At 50.0% G+C, this 24,908-nt stretch overlaps 1 protein-coding gene across 2 annotated transcripts in view; it reads right to left on the reverse strand.

Annotated features, from left to right (window-relative positions):
- Positions 1-24,908, reverse strand: part of COQ8A (coenzyme Q8A) — a 218,060-nt gene that overhangs the window by 20,173 nt on the left and 172,979 nt on the right. For both annotated transcript variants that reach the window (XM_033936782.1, XM_033936781.1), the window contains exon 10: positions 16,035-16,128. In XM_033936782.1, coding sequence (XP_033792673.1) covers positions 16,035-16,128 — 94 coding nt within the window. The remainder of the gene's footprint in view (positions 1-16,034; positions 16,129-24,908) is intronic.

The following is a 24,908-nucleotide window of genomic DNA, read 5'->3' on the forward strand; positions in this document are numbered from 1 at the left end:
TCTGCCGAATAGCCAAGCAGAACCAAGAACTGGAAAACAACAGAGAGAAAAAACAATACTCCAAAAGGAGTAACAAATAACATACCCAAAATGCTGTTGGAAAATGCAGAGGAGAAATTCCCGAAGGAAGAATGTCCCCACAGCTCGCCAGCTAAGACAGCCGAGCCACAGCCGCTGTTCTTCAATTCTCCCCGGCCCTAGAAAAATACTAGAACCCGCAGCAAAAACCAAAAACTGCCCGCGCAACAGCCCCAACAACAACAACAACAACAGACAGGGTGGGGACCTCTACTGGTCTGGAGAAGCTAAAAGAAAGTAAATTAGCAGGTAAGAACCTAATTTCTCCTTCTTTAGCACTCTCCAGACCAGTAGAGGTTAACTTTACGAATGGGACGTACCAAAGCAGTCCCTCTCACGGGCGGGACCCCCGAAGGGCCGATACCAGTACACGCTCACCGAACACCGCGTCCCGACGCGCCTGCACATCAACCCGATAATGACGAACAAAGGAATGCAAGGAGGACCAAACCGCAGCCTTACAAATATCCACTGGAGGCACGAGCGACGACTCAGCCCAAGAAGCCGCCTGACCCCGAGTGGAATGAGCCTTGAGAAACTCCGGAACAGGCTGCTGTTTCAGAAGATAAGCGGAAGCAATCGTCTCCTTGATCCAGCGCGCAATAGTAGCCTTAGAAGCGCCCGCTCCCCGACGAGGACCCGCCAGGAGGACAAAGAGATGATCGGACTTCCGGAATTCCTGGGTCCGCTGCACATAAGAGCGAAGGACCCGACCGACATCCAACTTGCGCAGCTGCCGTTGCTCAGAAGAGCCCTCCCGACCACCCAAGACCGGGAGAACCACCGATTGATTGACATGAAAAGGAGAAACAACCTTCGGCAGAAAGGAAGGAACAGGCCGCAAGACGACTCGCTCCCTAGAAAACTCCAAGAAGGGAGCCCTACAAGAGAAAGCCTGCAGCTCAGAAACACGCCTAGCAGAAGTAATGGCCACCAAAAAGACCGCCTTCAAAGTAAGGTCCTTCAAAGAACAGTCGTCCAAGGGCTCGAAAGGCGGACGCACCAAAACAGAGAGAACCAGATTAAGATCCCAAGAGGGAACCGAGGGCCGTAGGGGAGGCCTAAGCAACTTGGCCGCCCGCAAAAACCGAATCACATCAGGAAGAGCCGATAAACGCTGACCTGACACCAACCCTCGAAAGGCCGACAGGGCCGCAATATGAACCCGGAGAGAAGACCAAGCCAGGCCTCTATCCAGGCCATCCTGCAAGAACTCCAGAATGTTAGGCAGAGAAGCGCGAAAAGAGGTCACTCCCCGCGCCCGACACCATTCCTCAAAGAGACGCCAAACCCGCACATAAGCCCGAGAGGTAGAAAGCCTCCGGGACCCCAACAGTGTAGAGATCACCTTGTCTGAATATCCCTTCTTGCTAAGGCGACCCCTTTCAAGAGCCACGCCGTAAGACAGAAGGGAGACGGGTCGAACATGGGAATGGGACCCTGCATCAGAAGGTCGTCCGAGAGAGGCAGAGGAAGAGGATCCGCTACCAGGTGCCTCACCAGATCCGCATACCACGGACGGCGAGGCCAATCCGGCGCCACCAGCACCACCAAACCCGGATGGTGAACAATGCGAAGAAGCACTCTGCCCACCAGCGGCCAAGGAGGGAACACATACAACAGCCCCTCCGTTGGCCACTGCTGGACCAGAGCATCCAGACCCTCGGCCAGACCGTCCCTGCGACAACTGAAGAAGCGGGGCACTTTGGCGTTGCCACCCGTGGCCATCAGGTCCATCAGGGGCTGCCCCCAAGCCTGCACTATCAACTGAAACGCCTCGGCGCCGAGACACCACTCTCCTGGATCTAGAAAGTGACGACTGAGGAAGTCTGCCTGAACATTTTCTACTCCGGCTATATGAGAGGCCGAGAGGTCCAGCAGATGGGATTCCGCCCAAACCATGAGCAGAGCCGCCTCCTGCGCCACCTGAGTGCTCTTGGTGCCCCCCTGACGATTGACCTAAGCCACCGCCGTGGCATTGTCCGACAGCACTCTGACCGACTTGCCCAGCAACAGGGAGTGGAAAACTAACAGCGCCAGACGGACCGCTCTGGTCTCCAACACGTTGATCGACCAGGCGGCCTCCTCCGCGGACCAGGTGCCCTGAGCTGAGTGACCCAAACACTGAGCCCCCCAACCCAGGAGACTCGCATCCGTCAGGAGCACCGTCCACTGCGGGAGATCCAGACCCACCCCCTGAACTAGGTGAGGGGTCTGGAGCCACCAACGCAGACTGCAGCGCGCCAAGCCTCGCAGGGGGACCGGAACATCCATCCCGTGCCTCTGGGGAGACCACCTCCGGAGCAGAGCATACTGGAGAGGACGCATGTGGGCCCGCGCCCACCTCACCACGTCCAGGGACGCCGCCATCGACCCCAAGACCTGGAGGAAATCTCGCGCCCGAGGACACCGGGACGCCAAAAGCAGGCGAATCTGAGATTGCAATTTGCTCACCCGGCCCTCTGGGAGGAAGACCTTCCCCAAGGAGGTGTCGAACAGCACCCCTAGGTACTCCAGACGCTGAGCCGGGACCAACCGACTCTTGGAAAGGTTGACCACCCAGCCCAGCGACCGGAGAAACTCCACCACCCGAGCAGTAACCCGGGAGCTTTCCTGCAACGACTTTGCCCGAATTAACCAGTCGTCCAGGTAGGGGTGTACCAGGATGCCCTCCGACCGCAAGGCTGCCGCGACGACCACCATCACCTTGGTGAACGTCCGAGGAGCCGTGGCCAGCCCAAAGGGAAGCGCACAGAACTGAAAGTGCCGACCCAAGATCGCAAAGCGCAGGAAACGCTGATGAGAGGCCCGAATGGGAACATGCAAGTAGGCCTCCGTCAGATCGAGAGAAGTGAGAAACTCCCCCGGCTGAACCGCCAGAATGACCGACCGCAGAGTTTCCATACGGAAAGAGGGAATCTTGAGAGCCCTGTTGACCCCTTTCAAATCGAGGATGGGCCGAAAGGTCCCCTCCTTCTTGGGCACCACAAAGTAAATGGAGTATCTGCCCGTGCCCCACTCCGGAGGGGGCACCGGAACAACTGCCCTGAGATCTAGGAAGCGCTGAAGGGTCTGGCGAAAAGCCTGCGTCTTCCCCGGAGTCTGACATGGAGAAGCGAGGAAAAAATCCGGCAGAGAGCGGGCGAACTCCAGGGCATAACCGTCCCGCACCACCTCCAGGACCCACTGATCGGACGTGATCTCGGCCCATTTGGGGAAAAATTCGCGCAGCCGGGCCCCCACCGGAACCAAAGGGGGCGCCGGCAAGGCGTCATTGTGCAGGACGGGAAGCGGGGGAACCGGCGGAGGGATTCCCTGCCCCCCGACGGGCCCCCCGAAAGGGCTGCATGCGCTGGAAGAACCGACCCCGGGAAAATCCCGGAGACTGGAAAGAAGCAGCCCCACGCCCAGGGCGATACTTGCGAAAATCCCGCAAACGCCCCCGGGCCGCACCCCCCCGAGACGCCGGGCGGGCACGGTCCTCCGGCAGACGGGGAACTTTCGAGTCCGACAAAGTCTGAATCAACTTATCCAAGTCCTCTCCAAACAAAAACGACCCCCGAAAGGGAAATTTAGTAAGCTTAGCTTTGGACGCAGCATCCGCCGCCCAAGCGCGCAGCCACAACACACGCCTTGCGGCCACGCCAAAAGCCATAGACTTAGCCGAGATCCGCACCAAGTCATATAGAGCATCTGAGAGGAATGAGGCCGCCATCTCAATCTTCGCTACCTCCTGATCCACCAGAGACCAGTCGTCAGACTCTCGATCCAAGACCCGCTCCGCCCACCGAAACACGGCGCGAGCGACCAGTCCCCCACAAATAGCCGCCTGGACCCCAAAGGCAGAGACCTGAAAATTTTGCTTAAGGATGCTCTCCAATTTGCGCTCCTCAGAGTCCCGCAAGGCAGAACCGCCCTCAACAGGCACGGTATGCCGCTTGGAAAGTGCCGAGACCACCGCATCCACGACTGGCGAAGCTAACGTAGCCCGATCCCCATCCGGAATGGGATACAGGCGAGCCATGCTGCGCGCCAGCCGAAACGGCGTCTCCGGCGTTTTCCACTGCTCCAGAATAATATCCCGAATATCCTGATGCATAGGAAAAGAGCGGGAAACGGAACGGATCCCCCGTAACAGGGGGTCCCCCACACGCGGAGTCCCGGCGGCGCGTCCTCAAAACGCAAAACCGAAGAAACCTGCTGAATAAGGTCAGGCAGCTCATCTTTCTGAAAAAGGCGCACCACGGACGCCTCGTCACTGGAGAACGGGAAATCCGACAACCCGCCGCCAGCTTCCGTCCCCTCCAGAGAGTCCTGGAACTCCTCAGAAGGGTCCAGGTCTTCCTCCAGACCGACCCGTTCCTCCGACCACAAATTCTCGTCCCACGACACCCGCGGACGCTTGGACAAGGGAGGCGGCGGAGGGGACGTCACGCCAGACGAAAGAGGCAAAACCGCAGGGAGCGCGGAGGAAAACCCACCCCCCGAAACCCCCTGGGCGCAACCGGGACCCCCAGCCGCCTGAAAATAGGCTCTGCATAAAGAAAAGAAAAATTCAGGAGAAAAACCCCCCGAGGGTCCCAAGGGACTCCCTGCCACAGCAGGGGACCCAGCAGAACCTTGCCCCTGCATAGTCAAAACAGGGGGAAGGTCACCTGAGGTGGAAGACAAAATGGAGGGGCCAGACAGAGAAGATGGCGGTTTTCCCGCCAAAAAAGCTCCCTCCATAGCCTGAAGCGGCTGAGAGACCTGAATAGTCTCAGCCGCTAAAGCAGGCAAGCCGGCATCAGCTGTCAAAAAATCAGCTGAGAGGGAATCCTTCGGGGAATCCCTCCGTGGGCGGTTGTGGAAGACCGGGCTTCCCCACTGCTCCAAGCCGACTCGCGAGGCACCATCGGCGGGGAGCTCTGGGCGCCTGCAGCCGCTGCCGACGGAGCTCCACCACCTCACCGACCCAAACCGCCGAGTTCAGGCCGGCCGCGAGTGCCTCGCGGCTGGACTAAATTGTGTCCTACTCCCCCGGAGAAGGGCACAATTGCTCCATACGCGACCTAGCTATAAAAAAGTGCCGGTTACATGAAAAAATACAGTAAAATACAGTTTTCTTAAAGGGAAACAACCCTTCAGACCAGCACTACCTCAGGATTTTTTTTTTTTTTTTTTTTTTACAGAACAGACTCCACAGGCTCTCGAAGCAATATGCCTTGCTTGACTTAGGGGGCAAGGCTTACTGCTGAGGCTCCTCTAAAAAAATGTGGGGAGGTGGAGGAAGTGGGGGGAGGGACCCCGCTCGTGACCCGCCGGGTTTGACACCCCCGAGGTCGGACGAACCCCCAAACAGAGTCCGCCCAAGCTCCGTCCGGCTAAAAACAGGGACAATAAACCCCCTAAACAAATTCCAACAGCCCTACCAAGGGAGATGGGTACAGATCACTCAACACCTGCTGGAGACTGAAAGAAGACTGAGGGAAATAGAGAGGAGGGGCTAGGATATACTGTCCCAAAGTTTTGTTTTCAGTCTCCACCTGCTGGTCATGATTAGATATATACCCATTCGTAAAGTTAACCTCTACTGGTCTGGAGAGTGCTAAAGAATTCTGATTATATTATTTGCAGATGAGCAGAAGTAGGTTTTAGTTCAGAAAACCTAAACATAGCAAGGTTACTTTAGGGGATAAATAGTGGCAAGGACAATCTTGACTTGGTTCTATGCTCAAATGGGTCCTGAGTTGCTGTTTGGTCTACATGTGTACACTGGCAATAAGAATTCCACAGATTAAGGCATCACATCCAAATTAATATGTAAATTAATGAATAATCCTGTTTATTTGTAAGCTCTTTCAAGCAGGAAAGAGAAACTAGGTTCTTACCTGCTCATTTTCTTTCTTTTAGATTTTCTAGACTGGTACAGCCCCACTGATGGGTAATACCTCATTATAAACAGCAGGTGGAGGCTGAGACAAAAACCTTTGGTTGCAATACAAATAGTTGTGCTTCCCCCTAATCTGCCGAATAGCCAAGCAGAACTAAACAGTGCTAATTACAACAGTTAACAACACTCTGAACAGGAGTAACAATGAACATAGAGCAATACTGTTGGAAGATGCAGAGAAGTCCCTTCAGCAATGGCCCCACAGCTTGCCAGCTATGCCAACTGAGCCAAAGTTGCTGTTCTTGCTATCTCCCCGGCCCTAGAAAAATACTAGAACCTGCAGAAAAATCCCACTCTTCACGCGAAAACTATAAGTACAACAGACAGACAGATATTTGTATTTATTAGTTTTAATTCATTTTGAATATTGTTTGTTAGATTTGTCACCCCTATTTAATTATTTATGAAATTGTACATCGCCTAGAAAATGTGATAGGCAATTAATCAAATTTTTATAATAAACTTGGAAACTTGGAATAAACTTGGGTGCTGTACCGGTCTGGCAAGTCTATAAGAAAGAAAATTAGCAGTTCTTGTAAACCTTGCCGAGCTCTACTTCTGTGGAGATGATGCGGTATATAAACATAAGGTTTAGTTTAGTTTAGGTAAGAACCTAATTTCTCCTTCTTTATCACCTTTCCAGACTGGTACAACCTCACTAATGGGACATACTGTACCAAAGCAATACCCATCATTGGTAGGACCACCGGAGGGCCGCTACCAGAACACGCTCACTAAACACCATGTCCCACTGCGCCTGAACGTTCACATGGTAATGTCATACAAAGGAATACAGAGAAGACCAAACCACAGCTTTACAAATGTCTACGGAGGCACAAGCGAAAACTCAGCCCAAAAAGCTGCCTGACCCAGAGTGGAATGAGCCTTGAAGAAGATATGCGAAAGCGATAGTCTCATTGATCCAGCGCGCAATGGTAGCCTTGGAAGTGCCATCCCCCTTATGAGGACCCGCTAAGAGGACAAAAAAAGATGATCCGACTTCCGGAAAGCCTAGGTCCGCTGAGCAAAGGAACCGACAGACATCCAACTTGCACAACTGCCTCTGCTCCAAAGAGCCCTCCCAACAACCTGAAACTGGGAGGATCATGGACTGATTGACATGAAAAAGTGAAACCACCTTTGGCAGAAAGGAACAGGCCGCAGCACAACATGCTCCATAGAAAACTCTAGGAAGGGAGGCCTACAAGAGAAAGTGCAGCTCTATTAAAAGTTATAACCTGCGCCTTCTAAACCCTTCTAAACTTCTATTACGAAAGCTGCCCTTAATATGCAGACAGACAGGGCCTTAACAGGCAGTGAATTTGAACTGTTGACACAGTTTGGTCTGTGCTTTTAATGACAAATTTCTCTCTTGATTCTTAAAACACTTGTTCTGAAAATGCTGACTATTCAGTTCTCTCTCTTGTCCCTAATCTGGCCATTTACTTTTTGGCTTCACCCTAGTAACTTGTAAGGAGCGTTTCCAGCTGAGGCCTGAAGGGTTCCTGCAGCTCAGAAATACGTCTCGCAGAAGAAATAGCTACCAAAAAGACCGCTGTAAGAGTAAAGTCCTTCAATGAGCAGGAACCCAAGGGCTCAAAGGGAGGGCGCACAAGCACGGACAGGACCAGATTGAGATCCCAAGCCAGAACAGAAGGCCATACTGGAGGCCAAAGCAATTTGGCCACCCTCAAAAAGCAAACCACGTTCGGAAAAGAGGTTAAGCGCCTACCCAGCAACAACCCACAAAAACCAGACAAAGCCACAAGCTGAACCTGGAGAGAAAACCAGGCCAGGTCCCTGGCCAGGCCATTCTGCAAGAACTCCAAGATGTGAGGCAAAGAGGTGCTAAAGGAAACCACTCCTAAAAAAAAAAAAAAAAAAGGGTCAAACACGCACATAAGCCTAATAATAAGAAAAACCCTCCGGGACCCCCACTTTAGCTGAATAACCTTTTATACCTAGGCATTGCCGCTCAAAAGCCAAGCCGTAAGACCTCATTATGACCAGCAGGTGGAGACTGAGACAAAAACCTTTGGATGCAATACAAGCAGTTGTGCTTCCCCCTAATCTGACCTGTCTTCTCTGTCTCAGCAGGTGGTAAGATATTACTGGCTTCCCTGAGTTAGTGAAGGTCTGTTGTAATTTGCATAGTGGCCTTCTTGTTCCTTTCCAATACTAAAAACCATAAAAATACTGGGAGTCACCCTGGACACCCACTTGCCTATGACCGATCATATAAACTCAGTGACCAAAAAATGCTTCTTCATCCTTTGGAAACTGAAAACCATAATAAAATACTTCGACCCGCTATCCTTCAGAATATTGGTTCAGTCACTGATTTTATCCACCCTGGATTACTGCAACATTGTCTACTTGGGGATACCTAAAAAAAAATGTGAGAAAACTGAGAATAGTTCAAAATACGGCCATCCGCTTAATATTCGGACTAAAGAAAAGCGATCACGTTAGCCCATTCTATAAACTCCTTCATTGGTTACCAATTGAAGCAAGAATTCTGTTCAAATTCTCCTGCCTCTGCTACAAACTAATCTGGGGATTGGCCCCCAGCTACCTACTACCACACTTTGAATTCCACTCCTCTACCAGACCTACCAGAAACCGTAACCTCTTTACCTACCCAAATATCACAGGCTGTAGATATCGTACCTTCTTAGACAGAACATTCAAATTCCAAGCAGGTAGACTGCACACTTGGCTAGGCTACTTCACCGATGCCGCCAGAGAATCCTATAGTGTCTTTAGGAAAGAATTAAAAAACCCCCTGTTTAAGAAATTCATAACCTAACCAGACCTCTCCACCTAAGAAGCCTGTTCAACCTCTTCAGCCAGTTTTCCACCTTTAATTGTTACCAGTTCATTCACTGGTGCCTGTCCTCCGTTAATGGACCACGATAACAAATTAGTTCCTCACCAACATTCTTAAGTTATCTTTATCATCTTTTCAGTCTTACACCTTGTAACTCATGGACCGTGCAATCTCCTTTCTCCTATCCTACTTATGCTCTCAATTTCCGCTGATTGTATAAAGTTACTCACTGTGAAACCGTGTAATTCACTGACCCTGTAATTTTCCTAGAACTATCACAAGATGTTCAATGATATACTCTGTAATTCGCTGTCTGTACAGTTTTTCTTCATTGTGAACCGCCTAGAAGTCGCAAGATTGTGGCGGTATATAAGAATAAAGTTATTATTATTATTATATTATTATTATTATTTCTGGTACAAGGCAGAGCTTAGGGGGACCCTGTTTAGGGGTCTGCCCAACCTCAGGGGTGTCACATTCAATGGATCACGAGTTGAGTCCCTCCCCCCTCCCCCCCCCCACTTCCCCATATTTTTTCTAGAGGCCGAGGGGCTGGTTGCTCTGGTACGGCGGGCCTCCTGTACATGTTTTCTCTGTGGCCGATGGTGGGCAGAGTTCTTCTTTAAATTGCTTTGCATCCCGGCCATGTAATCCTGGTGGCCCTGGACTGGCCCAGGCGCCCATGGTACGCTGATCTGGTTCTTCTACTCATGGCATAAGAACATAAGAATTGCCGCTGCTGGGTCAGACCAGTGGCAGATCCTCTTTCACTTCCTCTCTCGCCCAACCTTCTGACTCAGAACCCCTTTCCAATGTTTGATCCGGGTCCCACTTCCTCCGAGGACAAGCAAGACAGATTGAATCTCTACACAGAGAATTCCTAGTTATGAGGCTAATCGAAAACACCAACATTAGGATTATAGATTCTTGCAACAGCAAGACTAGTTGAAAGCCAATCAACCTCAAACTATATACAAACTGACTGTGGAGGTGCAGCCAGGAACAGAACAAAAATGGGCCTAGGAGGGTGAAGTTAGATTCTAGCATCAAATAAATTCTGCAGGACCCTCTAAACAAACTGACTGTCGCATTGGGTATTCTGCTCGCATTGGGTATTCTGCTCAAGGCAGTAGTAAATGAATATGTAAATTGAAGACTGCTTTGCATATCTCCTCAGTGGAGACTATCTCAAGTGGACTTCAATGCAGCTATGGCTCCGACATTATAAGCTGTGACATGACCTTCTAGAATTATCTCAGCTTGGGTATAAGTGAAGGAAATGAAATCTGCTAGCCAACTGAATAAAGTGCACTTACCAATGGCTGTCTGTGGGCTTCAGTCTGCTCCAGATAGAAGGCCAAGGAAAGATTGAAAGCAAAGGTATGCAGTGCACTTTCGCCAGGATGGGTGTGTGGCATGGGAAAGAATGTTGGAAGAACAACTGACTGGTTAAGATGGAACTTCAGATAAATGCAAAGGACTATCCTGTTATGATAAAATCAAACATAAGGTGGATAAGCTACTAAGCCTTTGAGCTCACTGGCTCTGCAAACTGAAGTGACCACCACCAAAAACAAGACCTTCCAGTTCATGTACTTCAGATGACAGGCGTCCAAGAGGCTCAAAAGCAGCTATCGTCAGCTGGGTTTGAATGGTGCTGAGATCCCATTACATAGTAGGAAGTTTGAGAGGGGGGCTTTGTCAGCAAGCTTCTCATGAAACAAACTAGAGGCTGTACAGAGATGAGCAGAAAGATGAACCCTTACAGAGTTGGTTTTGAGACCAGCCTAAGAGAGTGGTAGAATGTAGTAAAACAGTTTTTATGTAGTATAAGGAAATGGATCTAGGGCCTTGCCCTCATATCAGATGGCAAACCGCCACCATTTCAAAGTGTAACACCGCTTAGTGGAACCTTTTCTGGAAGCCAGCAGTATTCTGGAGTCATCCTCAGACAGATTCAAGAATCTACTTTCTAAGCCCTCAATATCCAGGGCGAGGGCAAGGGTTTGGAGGCTGGGATGCAAAAGAGAACCCTCAATTTGCATGATGAGGGTTGACAAATGTTCCAATCAAGAACATAAGAATTGCCACTGCTAGATCAGACCAGCGGTCTATCGTGCCCAGCAGTCCGCTTACGCGGTGGCCCCTAACTGAAACTAGCCCTACCTGCATATGTTCCAGTTTAGCAGGAACTTGTCTAACTTTGTCTTGAATCCCTGGAGGGTGTTTTCCCCTATAACAGTCTCAGGAAGAGCATTCCAGCTTTCCACCACTCTCTGGATGAAGAAGAATTTCCTTACGTTTGTACGGAATCTATCCCCTTTTAATTTTAGAGTTCCTCTCATTCTCTCTACCTTGGAGAGAGTGAATAACCTGTCTTTATCTACTAAGTCTATTCCCTTCATTATCTTGAATGATTCAATCATGTCCCCTCTCAGCCTCCTCTTTTCAAGGGAGAAGAGGCCCAGTTTCTCTAATCTCTCACTGTACAGCAACTCCTCCAGCCCCTTAACCATTTTAGTCGTTCTTCTCTGGACCCTTTCGAGTAGTACCATGTCCTTCTTCATGTACAGCGACCAGTGCTGGACGCAGTATCCCAGGTGAGGGCTTACCATGGCCCGGTACAGTGGCATGATAACCTTCTCCGATCTGTTTGTGATCCCCTTCTTAATCATTCCTAGCATGGTTTTCCAGAGGACAACTCCACAAGAAGAGAGAACCAGATCTGTCATGGCCAGAATGGCACGATTAAAATCATGGCTCCTTATCTAAATTTCTTTTTTTATTTTTATAAATCTTTAGTGGGCAGACTTGATGGGCCATGGCCCTTATCTGCCGTCTATTTCTATGTTTCTAAAGCTAACAAAAATGCAATACAGTATCTATAGAAATAATATTAATCATATATGCATTTATAATCAATCAAAATCCATACAACAATAAAAAAAAAAAAACACCCAACCAACATTTCATAAGGGAATCTAAATTTATCTACATTTCAACAAAGTCTTCCCTATGAGAGTAGAGGGAGGATACGCATACAAGAGACTCTCCCCTGATGTAGGAGAAAGGAATCCAACGCTAGTCTGTCCTGTGGCATGAGCCTGAAGCAGTACTGAGAGATTTTGTTGTGAGGTGAGTAGCAAAGAGATCAATCAAGGAGATGCTCCACACTCACATTCAAAAGACCAGGCAGGCCCTGACAGCGTTACCCTATTCAGTCTGTCAGATAGTTACTCTTTCTCACCGAGTACTATGCCATACTAGAGGGCCCAATGTCACATCCTAACAGCTTCCTGACAATAGGAGTAGGATCCTGTACACCCCTGCTTGTTGACATAGTACTTTGCAACCCAATTGGCTCTTTGAATTAGGATAATTTGGTTCTGATGCCTTTGTCTGAAAACTTTTAGAGTGTTCCAAATTGTCCATAACTCCAGGAGACTGATATAAAGAGTCATCTCCTGGGAGGACCTGTAGGGCTATTTTTGCACTGACTGCCATTTTAGGCTGTGGCCTGACTTAGGCCAAAATCCATTTTCTCTCCCGCTTAGAGCATCTAGAAATTTTACAAGCTATGCATGTGCTCTGACAAGGTCATCTTTTTTCAAAGCTGGGTCCCTTTGCTTTCAGTGGAATGTGTGGAGGAGAGGACCATCTGCAAAACTTGGACAATTTGTGCCTAGTACCCTTATCTTTATGGCATGATTTGTGGGTCCCTTTGACACTGGCACTCAGGCTTCATGATTCTGCTATGCAATCGAAATATGCCCCTTTAGGTCAGGCAATAGGGAGGACTCTTGGTGGAAGAAGAAAGAGAAGGAAGAACATTAGGCTAGATGCATTATAGATAGCAACTCAATCGCTGTAGGCCGATTCTCCAATAGCGATCGATGCACAGGGAGGGCGATCAATGCACGGGGAGGGGCCTAAGGACTTGATTGGCTCAGACGCCTCAGGTCCTCCCTTGGAGCCAGATTGGCCAATCAGGGACTTCCTTATTAGGAAGTCCCTGAGCCAATCACCGGGGAGGAACCTAAGGCCCAGTGTCGTCGAGGGAGGAGGAGCAGGAGGTATTCCCAGGACCTCCTGCTCCCAACTTTTAAGGTACGGGGCAAGGGGGAGGGGGGCCTCTAGTGGCAGGGGGGATTGGGCATCCCTCCTGCCTTTTTATGTGGGGAGGGGGAAGCGGGGAGTAGAAGCCTTCGTGGCAGGAAGGAGTGGGCATCTCTCCTGCCATTTTTTTTGGGGGGGAGAGGAGGTGCCTTTTTTCAGGGGGGGCGGTCCGGTTCTGTCCATCATGGCAGGAGGGAGCGGGCATCTCTCTTACCATTTGTTTTGGGTTTGGAGGGGAGGGGGGAATATTTTTTTTTTTTATGGGGCAAATATTTTGTGTGTGCAATACATGCAAAATATCTGTGCCATTGAAAAAAAAAAAGAAGAAAAAAATGGAGGATGCAGAAGATGGCTGCCAGGAGAAAAACTTTATGGTGTCATGGCTTCATGATGATGAGGACAGCAACCTCTTTCACCTGGTCTCTAAAAAGATTATCTCCTCAGCAAGGTACATTCACTAACCTCTCCTGAAATGCAGGTTCGAAGTAAGAGACATGCAGCCATGAGAGTCTGTGCATGCTCATACCCAATGCAGAGAGACTGGATGCAATGTCAAAAGCATTGTAAGCACCCCTGGCCAAATACCACTGGCATGCCTTCTGCTTAAGGGCCAGCTGGCAAAACTGAGCAGTCTGCTTCTTTGGGAGAGTGTCTGCAATATCTAGTACACTGTGTACCAAGGACTGCAAGCAAATGTTCATGTAGAGCTAATATTCCTGGATGTGGGAGGCTAGCATTGAAGCCTGGTAAATTTTTATCCCAACAAGATCCAGGGCTCCAGGCCTCTTTACATGAGGGCACGAAGGCATGAGATCTGGAACTCTTGGACCTTTTGAAAGTGGATTCGACCACCAAGGAGAGGTGTGGCAACTTTGTCTTCTTGAATGCAGGAGCCTTTTGGATATGATAAGTGGTATCTATCTTTTGGTATCACTTGCACAGAAAGGGGATCTCAGCTATGCATGGGGTGGCACCGACACTGATGCTTCTTCAGACAAGGGAGCTGACACTAGCTCCATAGGCAGAGTGGCCAAGTGCTTCTGCTGGCACAAGCACCCTCAATGCCTAAGCACTCAGGAACTTCAGCAGGCCTGCCAGCTCCTCACCCAGCATGTCCTGGAACTGGCGATCAAGGCAGGCATCTGTAAAACTGGGACCGGTTTTGGTGTGGAGCCAGCCTGCTGAGTTGTCGGTGCCATATTGGAAGCAGGGTCCTGACTGCACAGGGACTGAGGTGACAGTACCAGTATAACAGAAGAGGAGCAGTCCTCTTGGTGCTGATGCTTCTCAGATGTTGATGCCCCAGAGCTCTCAGCATCATGCATTGAAGAGAACCAATGCCGATGCTTCTTGGCCTTTGCCCAATGCCGGATATTAGAATCCTTTGGTGCAGAGGACAACACCACCAAATCCATGTATCCTCAGTGTTGGGTCTATTGCAGATCAGTCTTGGGGCCTGCTGTTAAGAAAGATGGAGATTTCCTTGATGCCAGTGAACCCCCCCCCCCCCCCAGTGTCAGACGACAACTTGGTAGCCACAGGAGTTGTTGCTTTCAATGCAGATGCTGATGGACTGGACTTTGAGTTCCCTGATGGGCCTTCTGTGCCCTTTTCTGCATTTTTAGACAAAGAGCACAATTAGGATCATGGTTATCTCACACCCCAAGTGTGAATCTGTGCCCGATATTGCTAGATTGCACTACTTGAAGCCATTGGGGTCTTCTGGGACATGGCAAAAGCTACAGTAGTAAAATCAAAAGGCTCAATGATGAGGCCAAAAAGGGGGCTTACCTCAAACTGAGCTCGATGCTCTGGTCTAAGAAGGTGCAGAATTGTGAAAAACTACTTTAAAAGGCCAAAAATGTTAAAAACAAAATACTAGGAAGAGTAGAAAACAAAAAAATTGTGTGAGGGAGAAGAAAAATACCTGCTCAGGAAGGCACAAAATTAGTTTTAATAAGTGCCAACAAAGCGTTGACTCGGGCACAACCTTCCAGCTCCATGGAAAAAAGAGAGACCGAGGGTCCTGCACTTGTTCATGCATGATGTGAATCATTACCAAAAGCCCAGTAAAACTACAGAGGTCCTTTTACTAAACTGTGGTAAGTACTAGTGTGTGCTTGCCACACATTCAACAGGCTCACCATGGTGCATTTGCCAGTCTGCATCGTACACTGTGCTATTAAAATAGTTTTCCTCCCCAAGAGGGTGTGTTTGGCACTGTATAAGGAGAGTTTGGCTCTGCTACGCACTATTTGAATAGCAAGGGGTTAGCACGTAGGCCTTTACTGCCTAGAAAATAGGCAGGGGCTAACGTGGTAACTTTTCTTAGCAGCCGCGTACCAATGGCGAGATTAGCGCATGGCCGTTGAATGGGAAAATAGAAAAGTCAGCCGTTTTCCAGCCGCGGCACAAGTGGCCTCAGCGCACAGGAAAGACATGCTAAGGCCACTTTTGATGCATCTTTAGTAAAAGGACCCCATAATGTGCTGGGCAGCCTCCACACCAGGCTCTGTCGGGATAACTTCACGCATGTGTAAGGATTCAATCTGTCCTGTTTGTCCTCAGAGAATTTGTTACATTTTTCTGACACAAGAGGGATTAGATATGAGAGACTGCTCTCGCAGACCTTTATGTATTAAGTAGTTTTGGACCTGAACATTCTTCCATCTGAGATTAGATCTTACACTGATTACGTGACAAATATTTTTATTGTCTTTTTAGTTATTATGCTGTATTTTTACCATTAATATTTTGTATTTCACTGATTGTCCAGTTTTTCTCTTTTGTGTAAACCGCCTAGAATTGTTTTGATTGAGGCGGTAGAGAAAAATAAAGTTATGTTATGTTGTTATTCCAAAGAAAGTGTTTCAAGAAATATTTCTCTGCCTGAGTTAAATCTTATTTGGTCACTCAATACTTACATTCTGCAACTTACTAATTATTATTTGTACGGCATGAGCAGACCCTGATATCATGAAGTGTATATGAGTCAAAGTCTTGCACCCCCTTTCGCCCTTGTCTAGTTTCACAGCCCCATCTCAATGCATGCAACAAGGGAAAGGGTTGGACACGTACTTGAACTTCTTAGCACAGGCAGCTTCTCTCTTATAGTCACACTCCAGAGCCAGCTCTCTACTCAAAACTTCAATTAAGTGTTCAGGGAAAAGTCCTGCAAACAGAAATGCAGAAGGAAAACTAATAGGAGAGAGAGAACATATTGGCTGCTTTCTGCAAAGTCAAGTACAGCACTCAACTCCTTTGGCATATTGGGTGACCTTTCACCCCCACACTATCTTACACATGGTACCAGCTATGTTTACCCTTCTTGAGTACCTGATTGTAAAAACTGCTTAGATAACCTTGATAGGCGGTATATAAAATCCTAATAAAATCCTAATAAAATCAGCCCACCCAGAACTAAAATAGAATACTCATACAAAAGTGGGGGCAACCATGCCTCACATAATGGGAGTAATTTTATAAGTGGTAATTCTCCAAATGAATACCTGGTAGGAGCCTATCCAATAAAGGAACATAGACACGTACTTTATTGAATACATAGATCTCACATGAATGTGTGCACTGCAGTTCTGTTTCTATACAGGTAACTACTGTATTTTATAAGTTACACGCAGTATAAGTCTTGCCAAAACTCCTCCTGTAAAATACATGATATTCTCTAGTATCCATGTGTCTTGCATAACATGTAGACAGAATTTAGCCACATACGTGCTTAATGGGAAATGCGTTAGTATGGGTTTAGTAAAGGAAAGTCTTGCCTACAGTTAACAGAGCTGAATATGTATGCATGCTGGCCACTGACCAAGAAGGTAAAGGGGATGGAACTCCTCTCGGATGAGGAAAGACTAAAAAGGTTAGAGCTCTTCAGCTTGGAAAAGAGATGGCTGAGGGGAGATAGGATTGAAGTCTACAAAATCCTGAGTGGAGTAGAATGAAGTTCTAGGGAAATACTTTTAAAACCAATAGGAGGAAATATTTTTTCACTTAGAGAATAGTTAAGTTCTGGAACACATAAGAGCTGGTTTTAAGAAAGGTTTGGATAATTTCCTGGAGGACAAGTCCATAGTCTTGTTATTGAAAAAGACATGAGGGAAGCCACTGCTTGCTCTAGATTGGTAGCATGGAATATTGCTACTCCTTGGGTTTTGGCCAGGTATTAGTGACCTGGATTGGCCACCATGAGAATGGGCTACTGGGCTTGATGGACCTTTGGTCTGACCCAATAAGGCTATTCTTATGTTCTTATGACTATTAGGCCTGCTATATGAAGTTATTGGTTACCACTCTTGCTCAACCTCTTCATTATATCAATAATGCCAGGCTGGTGAACTGGGAAGATATACTACTGAGCCACACTGAGATGTTAGAGTGATACATCACCTGGACCAGATGGTATACAAAATCCAGGGTACTGAAAGAACTCAAACATGAAATTGCTGATCTGCTGTTAGTGATCTGTAACCTGTCGTTAAAATTGTCCATAGTACCTGAAGATCGGAGGAGGCCAAAGTAACGCTGATTTTTAAAAAAAGGTTCCAGGGTGAATTATAGACCGGTAAGCCTGACTTCAGTGCCATGCAAAATAGCGGAAACTGTTATAAAGAATAAAATTACAGAACACACAGACAAACATGGTTTAATAGGAAAGTGTCAGCATGGGTTCAGCCAAGGAAGTCTTGCCTCACCAATTTGCTTTATTTCTTTGAAGGTATGAATAAAAATGTAAAGATGAACCAGCTGATGTAGTTCATCTAGGTTTTCAGAAAGCTTTTGACAAAGTTCCTCATGAGAGACTCCTGAGAAAATTTATAAATCATAGGATAGGAGGCAATATTCTGTATGGATTAGGAACTGGTTATTGGTCCGAAAACAGAAGATAGGGTTGAATGGCCATGGTGGAGTGCCAAAGGTTCCTGTACAGGGACTGTTGCTATTTAACATTTATAAATGATCTAGAAATCAGAACAAGTGAGGTAATTAAGTCTGTAGATGCCACTAAACTAGTCAAAGTTGTTAACACACATGCAGACTGAAAATTTGCAGGAAGAGTTTAGGAAATTGGAAGACTGAGCACACAAATGGCAGATGAAATTTGATGTGGAGAAATGCAAGTGATACAAATTACGAAACATAGAACCATGATGGCAGATAAAGGTCAAATGGCCCATCTAGTCTGCCCTTCCCTAGTAACCATTATCTCTTTCTCTCTTCAAGAGATCCCACTTGCCTAACCTAGGCCCTTTTGAATTCAGACAGTCTCTGTTTCCACCACCTCTTCTGGGAGACTGTTCCATGCATCTACCATCCTTTCTGTAAAAAAGTATTTCCTTAGATTACTCCGGAGCTTATCACCTCTTAACTTCATCCTATGCCCTCTCATTGCAGAGTTTCCTTTCAAATGAAAGACTCGACTCATGCGCATTTACACCACATAAGTATTTAAACGTCTCTATCATATCTCCCCTCTCCCGCCTTTCCTCCAAAGTATACAGATTGAGATCTTTAAGTCAGTATCCATACGCCTTATGATGAAGACCACATACCGTTTTAGTAGCCTTCCTCTGGACCAACTCCATCCTTTTTATATCTTTTTGAAGGTGTGGCCTCCAGAATTGTACACAATATTCTCTCCAAAGTCTTATACAGGGGCATCAATACCTCCTTTTTCCTACTAGCCATACCTCTCCCTATGCAACCTAACTTCCTTCTAGCTTTCGCTGTCACCTTTTCAACCTGTTTGGCCACCTTAAGATCATCACATACAATCACACCCAAGTCCTGTTCTTCCGTCATGCACATAAGGAGAAATTAGGTTCTTACCTGCTAATTTACTTTCTTTTAGCTTCTCCAGACCAGTAGAGGTTAACTTTACGAATGGGTATATATCTAATCATGACCAGCAGGTGGAGACTGAAAACAAAACTTTGGGACAGTATATCCTAGCCCCTCCTCTCTATTTCCCTCAGTCTGCCGAATAGCCAAGCAGAACCAAGAACTGGAAAACAACAGAGAGAAAAAACAATACTCCGAAAGGAGTAACAAGTAACAAACCCAAAATGCTGTTGGAAAATGCAGAAGAGAAATTCCCGAAGGAAGAATGTCCCCACAGCTCGCCAGCTAAGCCAGCCGAGCCACAGCCGCTGTTCTTCAATTCTCCCCGGCCCTAGAAAAATACTAGAACCCGCAGCAAAAACCAAAAACTGCCCGCGCAACAGCCCCAACAACAACAACAACAGACAGGGTGGGGACCTCTACTGGTCTGGAGAAGCTAAAAGAAAGTAAATTAGCAGGTAAGAACCTAATTTCTCCTTCTTTAGCACTCTCCAGACCAGTAGAGGTTAACTTTACGAATGGGACGTACCAAAGCAGTCCCTCTCACGGGCGGGACCCCCGAAGGGCCGATACCAGTACACGCTCACCGAACACCGCGTCCCGACGCGCCTGCACATCAACCCGATAATGACGGACAAAGGAATGCAAGGAGGACCAAACCGCAGCCTTACAAATATCCACAGGGGGCACGAGCGACGACTCAGCCCAAGAAGCCGCCTGACCCCGTGTGGAATGAGCCTTGAGAAACTCCGGAACCGGCTGCTGTTTCAGAAGATAAGCGGAAGCAATCGTCTCCTTGATCCAGCGCGCAATAGTAGCCTTAGAAGCGCCAGCTCCCCGACGAGAACCCGCCAGGAGGACAAAGAGATGATCGGACTTCCGGAATTCCTGGGTCCGCTGCACATAAGAGCGAAGGACCCGACCGACATCCAACTTGCGCAGCTGCCGTTGCTCAGAAGAGCCCTCCCGACTACCCAAGACCGGGAGAACCACCGATTGATTGACATGAAAAGGAGAAACAACCTTAGGCAGAAAGGAAGGAACAGGCCGCAAGACGACCCGTTCCCTAGAAAACTCCAAGAAGGGAGTCCTACAAGAGAAAGCCTGCAGCTCAGAAACACGCCTAGCAGAAGTAATGGCCACCAAAAAGACCGCCTTCAAAGTAAGGTCCTTCAAAGAACAGTCGTCCAAGGGCTCGAAAGGCGGACGCACCAAAACAGAGAGAACCAGATTAAGATCCCAAGAGGGAACCGAGGGCCGAAGGGGAGGCCTAAGCAACTTGGCCGCCCGCAAAAACCGAGTCACATCAGGAAGCGCCGATAAACGCTGACCTGACACCAACCCTCGAAAAGCCGACAGGGCCGCAAGCTGAACCCGGAGAGAAGACCAAGCCAGGCCTCTATCCAGGCCATCCTGCAAAAACTCCAGAATGGAAGGCAGAGAAGCGCGAAAAGAGGTCACTCCCCGCGCCCGACACCATTCCTCAAAGAGACGCCAAACCCGCACATAAGCCCGAGAGGTAGAAAGCCTCCGGGACCCCAACAGTGTAGAAATCACCTTGTCTGAATATCCCTTCTTGCTAAGGCGACCCCTTTCAAGAGCCATGCCGTAAGACAGAAGGGAGACGGGTCGAACATGGGAATGGGACCCTGCCTCAGAAGGTCGTCCGAGAGAGGCAGAGGAAGAGGATCCGCTACCAGGTGCCTCACCAGATCCGCATACCACGGACGGCGAGGCCAATCCGGCGCCACCAGCACCACCAAACCCGGATGGTAAACAATGCGAAGAAGCACTCTGCCCACCAGCGGCCAAGGAGGGAACACATACAACAGCCCCTCCGTTGGCCACGGCTGGACCAGAGCATCCAGACCCTCGGCCAGACCGTCCCTGCGACGACTGAAGAAGCGGGGCACCTTGGCGTTGCCACCCGTGGCCATCAGGTCCATCAGGGGCTGCCCCCAAGCCTGCACTATCAACTGAAACGCCTCGGCGCCGAGACACCACTCTCCTGGATCTAGGAAGTGACGACTGAGGAAGTCTGCCTGAACGTTGTCTACTCCGGCTATATGAGAGGCCGAGAGGTCCAGCAGATGGGATTCCGCCCAAACCATGAGCAGAGCCGCCTCCTGCGCCACCCGAGTGCTCTTGGTGCCCCCCTGACGATTGACATAAGCCACCGCCGTGGCATTGTCCGACAGCACTCTGACTGACTTGCCCCGCAACAGGGAGTGGAAAGCCAACAGCGCCAGACGGACCGCTCTGGTCTCCAACACGTTGATCGACCAGGCGGCCTCCTCCGCGGACCAGGTGCCCTGAGCTGAGTGACCCAAACACTGAGCCCCCCAACCCAGGAGACTCGCATCCGTCAGGAGCACCGTCCACTGCGGGAGATCCAGACCCACCCCCTGAACTAGGTGAGGGGTCTGGAGCCACCAACGCAGACTGCAGCGCGCCAAGCCTCGTAGGGGAACCGGAACATCCATCCCGTGCCTCTGGGGAGACCACCTCCGGAGCAGAGCATACTGAAGAGGACGCATGTGGGCCCGCGCCCACCTCACCACGTCCAGGGACGCCGCCATCGACCCCAAGACCTGGAGGAAATCTCGCGCCCGAGGACACCGGGACGCCAAAAGCAGGCGAATCTGAGATTGCAATTTGCTCACCCGGCCCTCTGGGAGGAAGACCTTCCCCAAGGAGGTGTCGAACAGCACCCCTAGGTACTCCAGACGCTGAGCCGGGACCAACCGACTCTTGGCAAGGTTGACCACCCAGCCCAGCGACCGGAGAAACTCCACCACCCGAGCAGTAACCCGGGAACTTTCCTGCAACGACTTTGCCCGAATTAACCAGTCGTCCAGGTAGGGGTGTACCAGGATGCCCTCCGACCGCAAGGCTGCCGCGACGACCACCATCACCTTGGTGAACGTCCGCGGAGCCGTGGCCAGCCCAAAGGGAAGCGCACAGAACTGAAAGTGCCGACCCAAGATCGCAAAGCGCAGGAAACGCTGATGAGAGGCCCGAATGGGAACATGCAAGTAGGCCTCCGTCAGATCGAGAGAAGTGAGAAACTCCCCCGGCTGAACCGCCAGAATGACCGACCGCAGAGTTTCCATACGGAAAGAGGGAATCTTGAGAGCCCTGTTGACCCCTTTCAAATCGAGGATGGGCCGAAAAGTCCCCTCCTTCTTGGGCACCACAAAGTAAATGGAGTACCTGCCCGTGCCCCACTCTGGAGGGGGCACCGGAACAACTGCCCTGAGATCTATCAAGCGCTGAAGGGTCTGGCGAAAAGCCTGCGTCTTCACCGGAGTCTGACATGGAGAAGCGAGGAAAAAATCCGGCAGAGAGCGGGCGAACTCCAGGGCATAACCGTCCCGCACCACCTCCAGGACCCACTGATCGGACGTGATCTCGGCCCATTTGGGGAAAAAATCTCGCAGCCGGGCCCCCACCGGAACCAAAGGGGGCGCCGGCAAGGCGTCATTGTGCAGGACGGGAAGCGGGGGAACCGGCGGAGGGATTCCCTGCCCCCCGACGGGCCCCCCGAAAGGGCTGCGTGCGCTGGAAGAACTGACCCCGGGAAAAACCCGGAGACTGGAAAGAAGCAGCCCCACGCCCCGGGCGATACTTGCGAAAATCCCGCAAACGCCCCCGGGCCGCACCCCCCCGAGACGCCGGGCGGGCACGGTCCTCCGGCAGACGGGGAACTTTCGAGTCCGACAGAGTCTGAATCAACTTATCCAAGTCCTCTCCAAACAAAAACGACCCCCGAAAGGGAAATTTAGTAAGCTTAGCTTTGGACGCAGCATCCGCCGCCCAAGCGCGCAGCCACAACACACGCCTTGCGGCCACGCCAAAAGCCATAGACTTAGCCGAGCTCCGCACCAAGTCATAGAGAGCATCTGAGAGGAATGAGGCCGCCATCTCAATCTTCGCAACCTCCTGATCCACCAGAGACCAGTCGTCAGACTCTCGATCCAAGACCCGCTCCGCCCACCGAAACACGGCGCGAGCGACCAGTCCCCCACAAATAGCCGCCTGGACCCCAAGGGCCGAGACCTGAAAATTTTGCTTAAGGAGGCCCTCCAATTTGCGCTCCTCAGGGTCTCGCAAGGCAGAACCGCCCTCAACAGGCACGGTATGCCGCTTGGAAATCGCCGAGACCACCGCATCCACGACCGGCGAAGCTAACGTAGCCCGATCCCCTTCAGGAATGGGATACAGGCGAGCCATGCTGCGCGCCAGCCGAAACGGCGTCTCCGGCGTTTTCCACTGCTCCAGAATAATATCCCGAATATCCTGATGCATAGGAAAAGAGCGGGAAACGGAACGGATCCCCCGCAACAGGGGGTCCCCCACACGCGGAGTCTCCGGCGGCGCGTCCTCAAAACGCAAGACCGAAGAAACCTGCTGAATAAGGTCAGGCAGCTCATCTTTCTGAAAAAGACGCACCACAGACGCCTCGTCACTGGAGAACGGGAAATCCGACAACCCGCCGCCAGCTTCCGTCCCCTCCAGAGAGTCCTGGAATTCCTCAGAAGGGTCCAGGTCCTCCTCCAAACCGACCCGATCCTCCGACCACAAATTCTCGTCCCACGACACCCGCGGACGCTTGGACAAGGTAGGCGGCGGAGGGGACGTCACGCCAGACGAAAGAGGCAAAGCCGCAGGAAGCGCGGAGGAAAAACCACCCCCCGAGACCCCCTGGGCGCAACCGGGACCCCCAGCCGCCTGAAAATAGGCTCTGCATAAAGAAAAGAAAAAATCAGGAGAAAACCCCCCCGAGGGTCCCAAGGGACTCCCTGCCACAGCAGGGGACCCAGCAGAACCTTGCCCCTGCATAGTCAAAACAGGGGGAAGGTCACCTGAGGTGGAAGACAAAATGGAGGGGCCAGACAGAGAAGATGGCGGTTTTCCCGCCAAAAAAGCTCCCTCCATAGCCTGAAGCGGCTGAGAAACCTGAATAGTCTCAGCCGCTAAAGCAGGCAAGCCGGCATCAGCTGTCAAAAAATCAGCTGAGAGGGAATCCTCTACAACCCGACCGTCGGCGGTCTGGGGATTCCCTCCGTGGGCGGACGGAGAAGACCGGGCTTCGCCACCGTTCCCTGCCGACTCGCGAGGCACCATCGGCGGGGAGCTCTGGGCGCCTGCAGCCGCTGCCGACGGAGCTCCTCCACCGCCCCGGCCTGAACACCGCTTGCACAGGCCGGCCGCGAGTGCCTCGCGTCTGGAGCACAATGAGCACTTTTTCCCTTTAGAAGTGCTCATTGCTCCATACGCGACCTAGCTGTAAAAAAGTGCCGGTTAGTTGAAAAAATACAGTAAAATACAGTTTTCTTAAAGGGATACAACCCTCCAGACCAGCACTACCTCAGGATTTTTTTTTTTTTTTTTTTTTTACAGAACAGACTCCACAGGCTCTCAAAGCAATAGTCTTGCTTGATTTAGGGGGCAAGGCTTATTGCTGAGGCTCCTCTAAAAAAATGTGGGGAGGTGGAGGAAGTGGGGGGAGGGACCCCGCTCGTGACCCGCCGGGTTTGACACCCCCGAGGTCGGACGAACCCCCAAACAGAGTCCGTCCAAGCTCCGTCCGGCTAAAAACAGGGACAAAAAACACCTTAAACAAATTCCAACAGCCCTACCAAGGGAGATGGGTACAGATCACTCAACACCTGCTGGAGACTGAAAGAAGACTGAGGGAAATAGAGAGGAGGGGCTAGGATATACTGTCCCAAAGTTTTGTTTTCAGTCTCCACCTGCTGGTCATGATTAGATATATACCCATTCGTAAAGTTAACCTCTACTGGTCTGGAGAGTGCTAAAGAAGCTCTTCACTCCCTAATCTGTACCGTTCCCTTGGGTTTTTGCAGCCCAAATGCATGACCTTGCATTTCTTAGCATTAAATTTTAGCTGCCAAATTTCAGACCATTTTTCAAGCTTCGCAAGGTCTTTCTTCATGTTATTCATACCATCCAGCATGTCTACTCTATTGCAGATTTTCGTATCATCCGCAAAGAGGCAAATCTTACCCGACAACCCTTCAACAATATCGTTTATAAAATGTTAAAAAGAACAGGCCCAAGAACAGAACCTTG

The sequence above is a fragment of the Geotrypetes seraphini genome, chromosome 3 (genome assembly GCF_902459505.1).
Source record: "Geotrypetes seraphini chromosome 3, aGeoSer1.1, whole genome shotgun sequence".
Taxonomy (NCBI): Eukaryota; Metazoa; Chordata; class Amphibia; order Gymnophiona; family Dermophiidae; genus Geotrypetes; species Geotrypetes seraphini.